Raw genomic sequence first — 15,708 nt, forward strand, 5'->3', positions numbered from 1 at the left:
AAAAACACATTTTATTTCTTATTTTAAAACATTTTACACATTGTCTTATTCCAGATATTTTTTTTCTCTTTTATTTGCATCTCTATACGAAGCCAGCTTAATTGAATAGAGAAGAAAATTTTCTGGAGCAGCGCAGAGGGATTTTGCTTCTTCTGTTCTGGGAGGGTGTGCTATAAGTCTTCTATGATGAAATAGTCTGTGATACATGCTTTCCTCTGCTAAAAAGCCGGGACTCCAAATTTTGGCAAATTAGGGAAAAGGCAAGCCTCGGTTTGCCATTGTTATCATTGTTATCATCTGAAAGGGCAGGGATCGCAGGATCACAACAGAGATTTTAGAAAGTGTCTTTTTTTTCTATGTTTTTTTTTTTTCAGTTTGTTTGCATTTCTTCCTCCATTTAACTGTTCATCTGAACACGCTGAGAAACGTTCCATCTTTAGGATTGCCTTTTGTTGTTCTTTTATCCTCCAGCATGCTATTTTGTGGGCATGCTAAGCAGACAAGTCCAGAAAGCCCAAAGTTGGAATATAAATGTGACTAAGTCAGTAACTGTATAATCTTCTTGAGTCTCACTCTCCTCATTTGTAATAAGCGCATTGAATTCGATGACCTTTGGGGAACTTACTGCTTCAGAAACCCATGATTTGATCAATTCTCACTGCAAATGGCCAGAATGAAGATATTGCTCCATCTACAGTCAACTTGAATTTTGATATGGGTGCATTTCATTCTAAAACTTGATGTTTTAGATCTAACAGGTAAATGAACAAGACTCTAAACAATTCCTACCTATAAAAGAGAGATAGGAGTACATGACAGTGATACTGCTGAAGCAGCCACAATTAGCATCTGGCAGGTATTCCCTTTACTGAGAGGTTCAATCTGCTCACATTATAGATATCAGAATCTTGGCACAGAGGGCCCAGTGTCCTACAACTGTTTAAAGCCAGAGCTATAACTTTAGAACTCAATTCACCTGAGTGCCAGTCCAACCATTCCATTCCATCTGTTTTATCTATTTATTCAATGGCTCACTTTTTTATAAAGTGAAAAAAATCATTAATAGGCCCTGTGTCAGGAAGTGACAGTGCAGAGGTCAACAAGATATAGTGTCTGCCTGGAAGAAGTTCACAGCCTAGGAAGGGTATCTCCCTGTAGCATTGGAAGCTGGACTGACATGGTTTCAGATAATCCAGACTTTGCAGATCAAAGAGAGACGGTGCAGAGAGATTTGTCCCGCTGATATCGCAGCCAGAGAATCTTCACCTCTTTCATTCTTGCAGCTGGTGCTTCGCGTTTTTAATGTTTCTTTCTGGTTTTGCAGCAATATGGTGTTAATTCAGCTCTACAGCCCCCAATCTTTACTTCAAAGGTAAGACATTCAGCTTCACAGTGACCTTCCATTCTCTTACAAATTAGTGCTCTATGAATTGCTGTCCTGGCTAAGTAAAGAAAGCAATTTGTCTTTAGTTATCTATTAATTAGTAACTATAAGATAAAATTACATTGCCCAGGCCAAATTCAGACTTCCTCATTACCGTAACTCCTAGAGACACAGACTACAAACCCAGAAATTAGAAAAATCAAATGTTATCTGAATAGTCATGTCTGAGCTCACACCCCTGGTACAATATAATCAATGCACTTATTTAATAGCTAATTGGAAAAAACAGAAAAGATTTTCATATGTCAAAATCATATCTAGCTTGTACAGAAACAGAATGTTTCTTCCAAGGAAGGTTACAAAATACTTTCTAATTCCAATGAACCATCCTTATCAACAGATTTTTTTTTCGTGTCTCCAAAAAGTCTCTGATTTACAGCAAAAGTTAAAGATTGTTCTGTTACATTACAGGCAGACCAATAGTAGATCATATGCCCTGGCATACGGTTTTGGAGTCTCACCGTTTTAGGTAGAAAGATAAACAACATGATGCTAGTCCTTCTCAATTTACTGTGCAAAGAACACCAATGGAATCATGTATTTAGTTCTGACAAGCAAATTTAGAGGGACATAGGCAATGTGTATTCATTCATAACAGAGATTAGGTTGAAGGGAAAAAAAATATGTCACAGGAACTTTTTTAATTGGTAAGATACATTCTTAGGAAAAAATAGTGGAAGAAGCAGCAGTTATTCTCAAAAGGAGTAATGTTCATTCCTGGAAATAACAACTTTGGGGGAAGAACAGTACATATTAGCTGCCATATAGCTGAAATATTATCATGTGGAATATATTTTGTTAGTGCCAAGTTAAGGCAAAGACTAATGGAAAGAAATTTCAGGGACTTAGATTTCTGCTCCAATTAAGGAGAAATTTTTAAATAGTCCAAACTTGAACTTGGGATACTGTGAGCTACAGATCACTGAAATTTATCAGGTATCTAGATAATCAATTGACACACACACACACACACACACACACACATATATATATATAATCATGTATAGGGTGTTGAATACTGAATCATGGCAGAGAACAAAAAAATAAGTAGAAGAACAAATGACAGTTAAACAATGGTAAACTCTAACATAACATAGAGTATGTGCCTGCCACTGCCCAAGCAGTTATATAGAAAGATTGTTAAACTGTCCCAAAGCAGTCATTTTTACTTTCAGACTTTTAGTCATAGAACCTCGGGGTTTCTCTAGACACATGAATATTTAGCTAATCACATCAGCTCCTAGCTTCCTATTTCTATATGTCCACATGAACACATCTGGAAAAATGAAAAGGGAGTGGAATGATGTGAACTGCTTCTATGTAATCTTAATCGTGTTCTATACTTTCTAACCCTGCCTATTAGAACATCCTTGGAACCAAATAAAATGGTCAACTGTTTAGGATGGCAGGGTTGACCTTCAGCCCAAATCACAACAAAACTCGGTGAAAGAGAACCCTCTACCCTCACCTAGCCAACTTAGCTATTTTTGGACTTTTACATGAAAGAGAAATAAGGTTTTGTCTTTCTTCAGTCACTCTATTATTAAGATTCTTGATTATAACAAGTTAGTCTCTAATTAACATAACAAGTTTATTCATCTTCAAAACAATGCTATTATTATTATCATTTATAGAATGGTAAAACAGAGGGTACATACAGCTTATAAAGATTAGCACTGAGATCCAAACTCATACAGTTTGGCCTAACAGCCTATGTTTATTGCCTTTTATATTGATCATTAAATTCACTTCTAACTCGGAGGTTCTATGTGATTATGGTGATGGTGGTGGTTCTAATTTGTGCCCAAACTATGCTTATTATTGTAATTCAAATACATCTGAGATGAGTTTTGTGGACAGGGAGCTATTATGCCTCCACATCCATAGACTGATCTGAATAAATTGGAGTACTGATTAAAGTGAGTGGGGAAGACAATTTAAAAGGAGTTTATCTATCCCAGAGCATTGTCTGACATCTATGAAAAGATGCTGAGGGCAGAAAATAGGGAACTGATTTTACAACTGAGACTTTCATGGAGTCACTGAAACTTTCATGGGGTCAAGGAGGTCACTGAAACAATGGAGTCACTTAGACTTTCATGGGGAAATTGTTCTTTAGTTCCACTCTTGTCTATTCCCAAATGTGCAATACAAATACTCCTTCTGTAGTACAAATACAATACAAATACAAATACAGAAGTAGTATTTGTACTACAGAAGTACAGTACTACCAGGAAGCCTATCTGCATTTCCTAGTTAGAACCAAGTTTCCACATCGATGGCTTCTCTTTATACTTTGCACCTTTTACGGCACTTGTGAAAACTGATTCATATGAAAGTTATTTGTGTATTTTCCTGTCTCATTGACATACTTACTTATACATGTTAAATGTATTGAAAGCTTATTTACCACTACAGGCAATGTCTTTTTGAACAACACAGAAAGAATAGACTAATAACTTCAAGCAAATTAAGGTCAATGTCCATGCTTTAATTATATTTTTACCTTTTTATTTTACCTACCTTTATCGTAGTGGACAGAACAATTTCTTATAAGTGGTTAGCACACATTCAATATCTATTGGTTTTCTAGGACTACTGAGGACAGAATGTATAATAAAGAAATGTAGAAATTCAGGAGCCATGAAGGAGCAGACAGGGGGCTTTGTGATGCATGGAGAACCTCTAATAGGAAAAGCTTCACAACAGAAGGAACAAAAGATAGTTGAGGAGGTATGGACATAAACATTTCTTAGGAACACAGTCGTGGTTGTATCAGGCAAAGAGAATCTCAAAGATGCAAAGACTTAAGAGATTAGTAAGCAAGATGTTAATTTAGTGGTTTTAATAGTGTAATTTTCAACCAGTGTGTGAAAGCCAAAAAGTCTAAAATAATTTATGGATAAGATATTTGGACCAATGACTCAGACCTGAAAAAAAATTAGCTGTCTGAGGATCTAGTAACACAACTTCAGTTTAATTTAGACTCCAAAGGCTGTACTTCCCTAACTTAACAAATATGTTTGGCATTTGACTTGGAGATTTTTTTTTTTTTTAAATTCACTTTGGAATATGCTGAACCTGGCCCGGCGCGTGGCTCATGCCTGTAATCCCAGGGCTCTGGGAGGCAGAGGAGGGGTGGATCTTGAGGTCAGGAGATCGAGACCATCCTGGCTAACACGGTGAAACCCTGTCTCTACTAAAAATACAAAAAAAGTTAGCTGGGCGTGGTGGCGGGTGCGTGTAGTCCCAGCTACTCGGGAGGCTGAGGCAGAAGAATGGCGTGAACCCGGGAGGCAGAGCTTGCAGTGAGCTGAGATCGCGCCACTGCACTCCAGCCTGGGCGACAGAGTGAGACTCCATCTCAAAAAAAAAAAAAAAAAAAAAAAAGTGCTGAACCTGCGTTGCAGATTATAAAAGGAGGAAAGAGATCTAAAAGTACAAAGAAGTCTAAATTCCTTGGCAGAGCTGTTAGGGAAGTTGACTAGATACTACTAAGGTTGGGGACGTCCCAGTCGATGTGCTCCCATTGTTTTGTGTCTGAGCTCAGGAAAAGATTTTCAGTGACTGGTTTGCCTTGGAACCTTCAACTTTGTAAAAGTTGAGCTTTCTTCTCAAAAGACAGATCCTGAGCAGACTGTCATCTCTACCTCTAAAAGAATTTCCCTCTTACCTTGGAAAATTTGAGCAAGAAGAATGAAAGCAGCAAAAATAAAGAAAAATATTTTCATGGCTCCAGGCATCAGGGGAGAGCTGATGAAGGAAGTGCAGTAGCTGGAATCAAGCTCTTTTATCAAGGGGCATTGATCAAAATATGTTCTACTGCCCTGAAGGGGCTGGAAGTAAACTTTGGTTTGTAATGTTCGTTGGGAACATACTATTTTCCATGCTCCACTGATTAATGCGTGGGCTGATGAATCAGATTTTATCTAAATCACATTTATGGGAGAGAAACGCAGAGAACCCTGCCTTTTTGCCTGGAATATTCTATTCTGTGTCTTTGTTTAGACTTCTCTCATTTTTCCTTCAAGTCTTATCTCAAGTATTACCATGTCAATAAGATACATAGCCATCATCCTTTTCCTAGTACATGATTTTACATAAAACCTATTCTTAAAAAAATTTAAAACAAACAAACAAAAACCTTTACTTTTAAGTTCAGGAGTACATGGGCAGGTTTTTGTTTTGTTTTTGTTTTGTTTTGTTTGGTTTTGACGCTCTATTGCATGGAGTGCTGTTGCTTAAGGAGAAAAGGGTTAATCCATTAAAAATACATAAAAACCATTAATATGTGTTTATATTATTTGATTTAATTAAAGGGAGAAATAGACATTTCTATATTTATAGCAGAACATTTTTACACCAGTTTGTCAGCAACTGATAGAACACAGGGAAAAATTAGCAAAGTCATACATGATCTGAACAATACCACCATTCCATCAACTAAATTGATATGTATAGAACACGTCATAAGATAACTGAAAAATACACATTTTTTCAAGTACATATGATACATTCATACATATAAACCATATGCTAGGCCATAAAACAAATATTGATGTGTTTAAAAACACTTAAATTCTTCAGAGTGTATTTCTCACCACAAGGTGATTAAATTGGAAATCTATAAAATAAGCTATTTAGGATATTTCCAAATATGTGGAAATAAAGCAACATAATTCTAGATTGTGTATGCATCAAAGAATAAACAATGAGAATAATTGGAAATCATTTGTTTATATCAAATTTTGTGGAACACAACAAAACAATGACTTTGAAAGAAATTTGTATCCAAATACTTATCATAGAAAAGAAGAAATGTTTAAATCTATGACTTAAAATTATGCTCTAAGAACCTTAGAAAAGGGAACAGTGTAAGCCCAATTATACAGAATAAATGAAAAAGAAGTTGTCACTACAGATCCAAGAAACATTAAAATAATATAAAAATTTTGTCAACATGTATATGCCAAAACATTTCACAACTTACATAAAATGGAAAAATTCTCTCAAAAGTTTAACTTACCAAAATTGACACAAGAATTAGCAGAAAATATAAGTATTTCTATATCTCTTAAAGAAATTAAATATGTTATTAAATGAAGAATGGCTTCTGCTTAAGATGTAGAAATATGTAAAGAAAATCATCCCACACAAAACAAATACACAGAAAAACACATGGCAAACTGCAAATATTCAGTTTCTTGAACTCATTGGAAAGCTAAGGTCACAAGCCAGCCACCTACCTACAAATATAAGAAAAGGCAGGAACCTCCAAAAAATGAAGAACATGAGAGCTTGCTCACTGAAGCGGATTACCCCCAGAATATGATTTAAAAGATTTCAAGTAAAGTCTGTAAAGAATTGCTAAGAGCAAGCATAAACTAGAGAAACAATATAAACTTCTGGAGTCACAGACGAAAGAAAAATTCACACCAATGTCTAATGCCTTCTCCATAGACTCAGCGGGTGCTTACAGAAAAGATCAGAGTATTTCATGATGTAAGTTGGGTGAGGGGAAGAGTAGCCACAGTGAGAAAGAACGAAGGCTTGCAAGAATCTTTCTCTTATATGGAAAAGAAAGTCTTAATTTCTTAATTAAGAAACTGGAGGAAGAACAACACTTGTTTGTACAGCACTGGTGAAATAAACAATCTAAAAAATGCAAAACAAAATATTAAGGCTAGGAGAACTAGGAGAAGGGAGCACATTAAAAAACAAAAACAAAAAACATCCTCTACTTTGTCAACAGAGAAGGCATACATGCCTCCTGCCGGTAGAAAGATGACAGAATAACTGCAGCAAACTTCTCATCAAAAAATATGCAAGCCAGGCCAGATGTGGTGATTCACACCTGTAATCCCAGCACTTTGGGAGGCCGAGGTGGGCGGATCACTTGAGCCAGGAGTTTAGTTTGAGACTAGCCTGGGCAACATAATGAGATCCCATCTCTATAAAACATACAAAAATTAACTGGACATGGTGACAGGCACCTGTGATCTGTCACCTCAGGAGGCTGAGGTGGGAGGATCATTTGAGCTCCGGAGACAGAGAATGCAGTGAGCCGAGATCATGCCACTGCATGATTAGTTAGTTTTAAAAACAAAATTTTAAAAACAAAAAACAGAGTGAGACTCTGTCTGAAAAAAAAAAAAAAAAAATCGAAGCGGAAGACAATGGAATAACATCTTTACAATGTACCAGCGAAGTCACTTGGTCCTGGGTTTTACTCTGTGGGATTTTTGTTAGTGTTATTATGCTCAGTTCATGCACTTTATTTGTTATTGGTCCATTTTAGACTTTCTATATCTTCTTGAATTAGGTTTGATATGTATGCACTTCTAGCATTTATTCATCTAGGTTATCAAAATTGTTGCCATACAATTAATTGCTTACAGTATTCCTTTATAATACTTTTAAAAAATTTTCCTAAGATCATTTGTAAAACGTCTCTTTCAATCATGATTTTGGTAATATGGGTATTCTCTTTTTTCCTTAGTCAGTCTAGTTAGAGGCTTGTCAATTTTGTTGATCATTTCAAAAAATAAATTTTTGTTTTGTTGATTTGTTCTATTGTTTTCTTAGTTTCAATGTCATTTATTTCCACTCTAATATTTATCATTTTCTTCCTTCTGCTTGCTTTGGGTTTAGTTGGCTCTTCCTTAATTTTCTTGAGATGGAAGATAATTTATTGATTTTAAATCTATCCTCTTTATAAATATAGGCATTTGCAACTATAAATTTTCCTTTAAGCATTGTTTTAGCTGTATCTCACAGTTTTGGTAAGTTGTTGTTGTGTTGTGTATTTTAAAGTGTTTTGGGGATTCCCTTTAAAATATTTTCTACGTTCCCTTATGTTTTCTGCTTTGACCCATCATTTATTTACACTTGTGTTGTTTAATTTCCACGTAGTTGTGACTTTCCCAAATTTCTTTCTGTTATCTCATTGTGTTCAGAAAACATACTTTGTATGATTCCTATCCTTTTAAATGTATTGAGGGAGTTTGTTTTTAAATCTAACATACAGTCTATTCTAAAGAATATTTCATGTGAACAGAAGAAGAATGTGTATTTTGCTGTAATTGGTGCAGTGTTCCACAGATGACTTTGAGGTCTAATTGTTTTACAGTGCTGCTTAAATCTTATATTTCCTTGCTAATCTTTTTTCTAGTTGTTTTGTCTATTATTAAAAGTGGTATATTAAAGTCTACTGCTATTACTGTTGAATTCTCTATTTCTCTCTTCAATTCTGTCCATTTTCCCTTCATGTATTTTGGCACTCTGTTGTTAGAGGCATGTGTTTATACTTGTTATATTATCTTGATGGGTTAACTCGCTAACATTACAAAATGCTCTTCTTCGTCTTTAGTACCAATTGTCTCTTAAAGTTTGTTTTGTGCACTATTAGTATAGCCACTACAGCTCTCTTTTGGTTATTGTTTGTATGGCAAATCTCTTTCCATCCTTTTACTTTCAGCTTCTTTGTTTCCATGAATCTAAAGTGTAAAGAAAAAGTGTTCCCGGACCAAACTGAGGGTTGGGCTGCTATTTCTCACAGCCCAATAACGAGATGCAAATAAACTGGGGAGGAAGAGAGCTTTTATTTCTGCAACCAGTTACAGGGAGAAGGCCTGGAAATTATCACTAGACCAACTAAAATCACAAAGTTTTCCAGAGCTTATATACCTTTTAAACTGTATGTCTATGTGTAAGTGTGCATTCATCTAAAGACCTAAGTTATTAACTTCTTTTAATCTATACCTAAGGTCTGAGTCCCGAACACCTTCCTCTAGAGCCTCAGTAAATGTGCTCAATCAAAATGGGTCCAGGTGCTGGGGTTATTACCCTGATCTTGTCTCCTGCTAAATCACTGATGTTTAGGGAGTTCCTTCAGATCTCCCACAAACTTGTTTAATCCTAAACAAGTCCTATTAAGAACTCTTTCGTTATTTTGTCATGCTTTAAGGCCCAGGAAAGGCCTAAGCAAAACTCTTGGTGGGATTTTGTTACATTCCAGCCTTTATATGAGGGCACTGGCTTTTTAAGCTTTTAATATTTAATTTAACCACTTAGTGAGTACTAAAACAGTTGTTATGGAGGCTTGGATTAGTGAGACCTGGCCTGCCACAAAAGGGGATAAGTTGTGACTAGGTGAGCACCTGTGGGAAGCGTCCTCTGCAGCTGCCATCTGGATGCTACATGAGGTCATTATCAGGGCACCGCTACTGGTCTACCACGTTGTATGACTCTGAGACACTCACATGAATCTTTCATTAGAAGAAACTTCAACTAGGTTCCAGAGCATTTTTTTTAAGATAAAGCAATGCAGTATTTGAAATGAGTAAGTAGTATTCCAGTTTCATGGTGTTCTGTAAGCTAGCAGCTGCATTTGCAATGTGGAGACCTGGGGAGGAGGAGCATCTGCAAGCAGATAATTACTGTGAACTGGACTCTTAAGACCAAATACCCTACTTCCCACTTCCCTGGGGTAATTCTTGTAAAAATGTAGGAAACATTCTAGGCTTCTTGAGGGCTGTGCTTCAAATCTTTTTTGGAGAACAGTGGATCATATGTAAATAGAATGAATCTAAAAATTGAATCAATCAAGCATTAAAAGGTTTCCCCCAATGGATAGTTCCAAAGAAAGAATTTAATACGTACAGATAAAGTGTTGGAAAAGATGACAATGCAAAGCGGGAGCAATGAGGCAAACTTACTGATAGTCACAGCTGAAATCTCCCACTGCCCTAAGGTTTGAGGAAAAACAGAAGGATTTGTGTGAGCCTGGGAGCAGCACTGGCTGGCAGAAGCTAAACTTGCGGCGGGACTGCCAAGTGAGAGCAGAAGACAGAAAAGCAGGGGCTTTGCTGAGTGGGAAGAGCCACCGCTGGAGAAGAGAGGGAGTCGGGGAGAAATACACACTGCCCTCCCTTCTTCAGTCTTCCATTCTCCTAGGAGACACTTACATTGACCAAAACTAGCCAGAAGTCAGGAAGCCTAGAAAATGTAGTTTGCATTTAATAGTTCCTATTTTACTCAGCAAAGCAGAAAAAAACAAGGAACAGATTTGAGCACAAAGAGACAAATAATAGGCCCAAATGTTAAACAAAACATTGCTTGGTCTCATACGTTAAAACTAAGTAACCAAGTTTAAGTCACTGGTCATAGGGCTGGTAATTTTGACCTTTATTTTGTGAAGCTGGATTTTATTTCACAAGGCAAAAGTTATACAGTCAACCATTTATGTACATTCTGTGTTGAACATTTTAAGTTAATCTCTAACCATTTTCTTTCACAGGTAAATACATCATACGTACTAGAATCAATGAATGACAGTAGACAAACCAAGAAACAATGTGAATATAAAAAGAATGTATTTGATAGAGTTATTACTCCATTAACATAGTTAGTACATACAGATGGATACACAGAACATGACAGCAATGTGCACACCAGTTACTGGATCCTAGCTATGGCTCTGAAGAACTGACAGCCTCTTGAGCCTCAATATTTTCAAATATAAATAGGAGCAATAAAACCTACCTCATAAGGTAATCATGAGTCATATGAGAGAAGTATGGAAAATATTTCATAAATTATAAGGTACTCTACAAATACATAGTAGTGGTATCTGACTGAGCAGATACTAGGTACACATTTTTTTTAAAGGTCATCTCCTATAATCCCAGCACTTTGGGAGGCCGAGGCGGGCAGATCAACTGAGGTCAGGAGATCGAGACCAGCCTTGCCAACATGGTGAAACCCCGTCTCTAGTAAAAATAGAAAAATTAGCAGGGCATGGCAGCATGAGCCTATAGTTCCAGCTACTTGGGAGGTTGAAGCAGGAGAATCGCTTGAACCCGGGAGGTAGAGGTTGCAGTGAGCCAAGATCGAGCCACTGCACTCCAGCCTGGGTGACAGAGTGAGACTCCATCTCAAAAAAAAAAAAAAAAAAAGAAAGTCATCTTTGAAAAATAAGCAATAAAATGAAAATAAAACAAAGAGAGAAAGAAATGAGACTGATTCTGAGACTCACTCACTGTGTGATTTGGATAAACCACATAACTTCTCTTGAACTTCTTTGAATATCCAGGCCTGCTTCTATGGCCATAAGTGTGCTGGTCTGGTTTGTCAGATCCTCTGTCTGCAGCAGAGAAAGTTCAGCCTGCAGCTTCCATCGGGTTTCTCATTCTCCAAGCACTCCTTCCTGCATTTTCCCCGACCCAGCTTGCATGACTCACAGACAGCAAACTTACCTGTGCCAAGAAACAGCTGCTGAGGGAGCTTTCCAGAAAATGTCTAGAAATGGGGAAGAGGTCAAAAACCACCAAAAAGAAGGGAGAGTTCGTATGTATGATTACAAAGAATATTTTCAAGAACGAGCCCAGAGTTTTCAAAAAGAGGTCCTGCCTTTTGCAGTAGGGAGTTGGGGAGAGTTAGTTTTTAAGCAACAGATCATCACAATTCCTACTATCTAACTGTTTATAATCTTGCAGGGATCAAAAGTAAATGACAGGCAGACAAAGAGACATACGTATTACAGAACTATAAAAATACATACCTGATATGACTGTGAAGTTTGCTAGACAAAAATGGGAGGGGTATATTGCGGTTTTGAAAAGATCCTTGAAGATGAAGTTAAGAAACTTAGGTTCAACTCTTGTTTGGGCTTAGTAATCGCCAGGTTCTTAAGGTCCGCATTCTCATTTGTCCAGTGGCCATTCTAGAAGCACCTGACTACATTTTTAAATCAGTTTAGGGATCAAATGGAATATTATATGCAAATTTTTTTATAATAATACCTACCACATAGGAGTGTTTTGAGGATTACATGACAAACTCCGTGAAAAGTTTTTAACAGGATGCCTAGTACAGAGCAAACACTCAAGTACTAATAGCAACCTTAATATTTATTACTTTGAAATTCTGTCTAAAACCTTTTCAACTTTGTCTACAATATTTCTTTTAGTTTTGTTTACAACGTGCTCTCTTTCTGTGTAAGATGACTTCAAAGAAAAAGAAAAGATCTGGGGGCTATTCGTTATGAATAGCTTTTCTGCAATGGTGCTGAGTTTTCATTGAAGCAACCTCACTCTTTAATTTGAGCTTCCATCAACTAACCTCATGCATTTGTGACATATATTATTACCAGACTTAGAAGCAGAGCTTGCAAGAGATGGGCAGGCATGTTCACAGAGCAGTGCTAATTGGCTGGTACAAGACTAAATCTAAGAACTTGGTTTAGTGAACACCAACAGCTAGTGGGAAAAGCCACTGAGTCCAAATCTCTATGGCCAAATTACAGTCCAGTCACAAAGATATTTTTCTATGAAATCAAATATATCCAAATATTATACTTGGAACAAGAAAAAGAGAAGAAGACAAGTTAGTGAACTGGTTTTTCAGACAATTCTGTTTCCACCACTATCTCTGTCCCCTCTTTGTCTCCAGACATCAGAGAGAGCTGACAGAGCCAGAGTTCCTAAGAGAAAAAATAATTATATAGAAGATATTTAACTTACCTGATGGAAATGGCTCGGAAAAATCAAGTCCTGCCTGGCACCCTAAATTCAAAACAAAATACATTTTGAAAATTAAAATCAACACAGGAATTAACACTGTATAAAACATTCCCAACTCCACGTGTGACATGGTATATCAGGAGACAATAGATCACAGAGTTGCAATCTTTATTCTATTTCTCAAGGCCAGCATTCCAGGTAACCAGCAAAAACAAATTACAAAAAATATATACTATATGCAGTTTGCTCTTAGAAAATGTCACTGTAGGTCTAAGAAATTCCCATGACAGGCACCATGAGAGCTTGACCATTAAGGTCAAACATGGAAGAATCATCAGGCTTTATAATCTGCCCAATCAAAATCCCATCCATTTTTATTTACCTGATGGCTGTTGAACCAAAATGAAGAACATGGCAAATACAAAATAAAATGTCCTCCTGATCAGGGCCATCTTTTAGGGAAGACTCTTCAGAATAGAGATTGGGATTTCCTTGAGAAGACCCAAATGAGAGGCTCATTTTTATTTAAAAGTAATGGGGAGATGCTCTTGATCAGTGAAGCGAATCAACAAAAGCACAATTGTATGCTCCATTTCCCAGGATCAAGGGATGATATCATGGATAATAACCCTTGGCATCCAGAAAGCCTTTTATTTTGGGGAGTCTAACTGGTGTAGTGGAAAGAACACCAGGCTAGAGGTTGAAAGAGCAGGGGCCACGCTAGTTTCCACCATACTAATGCAGGGGCCAGAAGCTAGTGACTCCTTTCATCTCTTCCAGCTTCTGTTTTCTGGGAGAAGATAAGAACCCACTCACAAATTCTGCTTGCCTCTCAAGGTTTTGTAAGAATCTAGTATGATTATAACGCAAAAGCGTTTTGAACATGTGGAATGCTTAGAAGGAGGCCTGGTACCATGTAAGAACTCAATAAATGTGAACTCTCACTTTTCTAGCTTTCATTTTTATTGTCTACAAGTATCACAGGGAGAAAAGGAGGGGTAGCAATCATTTTGTCAAGTTAGTTCTGAGTCCCCTTTCCTGTAAGATACCACTTCACACACCAAAGCCATAATTACTGCATATTTTAAATTCATTAAGGAAATGGGTATTGGCCCAGATGGGTGGCTTATGTCTATTATCATAGCTTTTGGGGAGGCTAAGGCAGGTGGATTGCTTGAGACCAGGAGTTCTGAGACCAGCCAGAGCAACACAGTGAGACCTTGTCTCCACAAAAATAAATAAATAAATAAATAAATAAATAAATAAATGTTTTTAATTTGCTAGGCACAGTGGTATGTACCTGCAGTCACAGCTACTTGGGAGGCTGATGTGGGAGGATCGCCTGAGCCAGCAGTTTTAGGCTGCAGTGAGCCATAAGCATGCCACTACACTCCAGCCTGGGCAACGGAGCGAGATCCTGTTTCAAAACAACAACAACAGCAACAACAACAAACACCAAAAAAACACACAAAAAAAGTGGAATGAAAAGCAAGATTTATACCATCTTCCCCTCAAATAAGTTCTGCTTATTCCTACCCTGTTGCCTATATTTACATGATGTTCTGTTCTTCATTTCTGTAATGTAAAGTAAAAAAATTTTAAAATATAGACTACAAAGTATACGACTTACGAAGTATATGACCTTGGATAGGTTGCTTAATTTGATGAACCTCAAGTTTCCTAACCCTTAAAATGAAGATATAATTATGGTACTTAGTCACAGAGCATTTAAGAGGCTTGCTGAGATAAGGTATATAAAGTACTTAGCAGAGTTCCTGGCTACTATCACTAGTACTACCTGCACATTTCTCTCTATTCAGCCTTGAACCTAAGTTTTCTGTAAACTTTTTTTCAAGTTCATTAATTCACTATGAACCTTTTCTGACCTATGCAGGAAGGCACTCATTTTTATGTTGCTACTGTGACTTGCAAACAATTCAGATTCAGAATCCAAGCTAATGCCTGTATACATAGGGGATAGGGCTGAATCTCCGGGCTTTCAGCTTTTAGGCATTTTGTATAGCCTGCATCAGGACCAACCTCCTAGGTAAATGCCCAGTGCAGTCACAGCTCTCTGCCTCAACTTGGGGTTTAATGCTCTGCAGTCACTGTTTTGAAAGTCTTAATAACTTTACCTTTGAATATATGCATTGTAAATAAGTCTGATGGGACAGTGGAGCATGCTCTGGGACTTTGGAAGCATGGCTTATGTGCACTCCAGACTACCTTTCCCTTTTCACCTTCCTGGGAGTATTCTTAGCCACTCGTCCCTCACTTTTGGCACCCTGGGCCCCACCTGGCCTCCCCCTTACTATCCCCTTCCAGCAACCATCCACCTCACAGTGACCTGGCTGTGAATATACAAAGGACTGGAGTTGAGTGTCTAAGCCCTGAGTGTCTAGGGCAAGGCATGATGGTTACCAGCCCCTTGCTGTGCCAACGGTGCCATGATACAGGTGGGCAGCATGGCAGGACCCAGCACAAAAAGCGTGCAGCATACAGCAAGATTCACATTTTTTAACAAATATATGCTTAGGTCAAGCCCCTTGCCAAGTTTGCAAAGCTCAAAAAGACTGAATCTGGAATTCAGATTCCACCCCACTATGGTTCATCAGCTCTTAACTGAAGCATTGAGATATTGTATAATTACTCTCATTTTACATATGAGTAAACCAAAAGCTGTTCAGGAGCACAGCTAGGATTAGAAACCAAACTGCTGGACTCCAGATTTTTTTACTTTTT

General features: G+C 37.4%; 2 protein-coding genes across 2 annotated transcripts; both read right to left on the reverse strand.

Moving 5' to 3' along the window:
* Nucleotides 1-1,209: 1,209 nt before the first annotated feature.
* DEFB107A (defensin beta 107A) lies at nucleotides 1,210-5,269 on the reverse strand. The gene is made up of 2 exons (XM_010380107.1): nucleotides 5,118-5,269; nucleotides 1,210-1,442 (listed from the first exon to the last, which is right to left on the reverse strand). The coding sequence occupies exons 1-2, from the start codon at nucleotides 5,185-5,187 to the stop codon at nucleotides 1,300-1,302; spliced, it is 213 nt and encodes a 70-aa protein (XP_010378409.1). The 5' UTR covers nucleotides 5,188-5,269; the 3' UTR covers nucleotides 1,210-1,299.
* A 6,264-nt stretch (nucleotides 5,270-11,533) lies between these two features.
* On the reverse strand, nucleotides 11,534-13,470 carry LOC104675517 (beta-defensin 105). Its single transcript, XM_010380108.2, has 3 exons — nucleotides 13,349-13,470; nucleotides 12,967-13,008; nucleotides 11,534-11,700 (listed from the first exon to the last, which is right to left on the reverse strand). The coding sequence occupies exons 1-3, from the start codon at nucleotides 13,416-13,418 to the stop codon at nucleotides 11,576-11,578; spliced, it is 237 nt and encodes a 78-aa protein (XP_010378410.1). The 5' UTR covers nucleotides 13,419-13,470; the 3' UTR covers nucleotides 11,534-11,575.
* Between the last annotated feature and the right edge of the window lie 2,238 nt (nucleotides 13,471-15,708).

This window comes from Rhinopithecus roxellana, chromosome 9, assembly GCF_007565055.1.
Source record: "Rhinopithecus roxellana isolate Shanxi Qingling chromosome 9, ASM756505v1, whole genome shotgun sequence".
NCBI lineage: Eukaryota > Metazoa > Chordata > Mammalia > Primates > Cercopithecidae > Rhinopithecus > Rhinopithecus roxellana.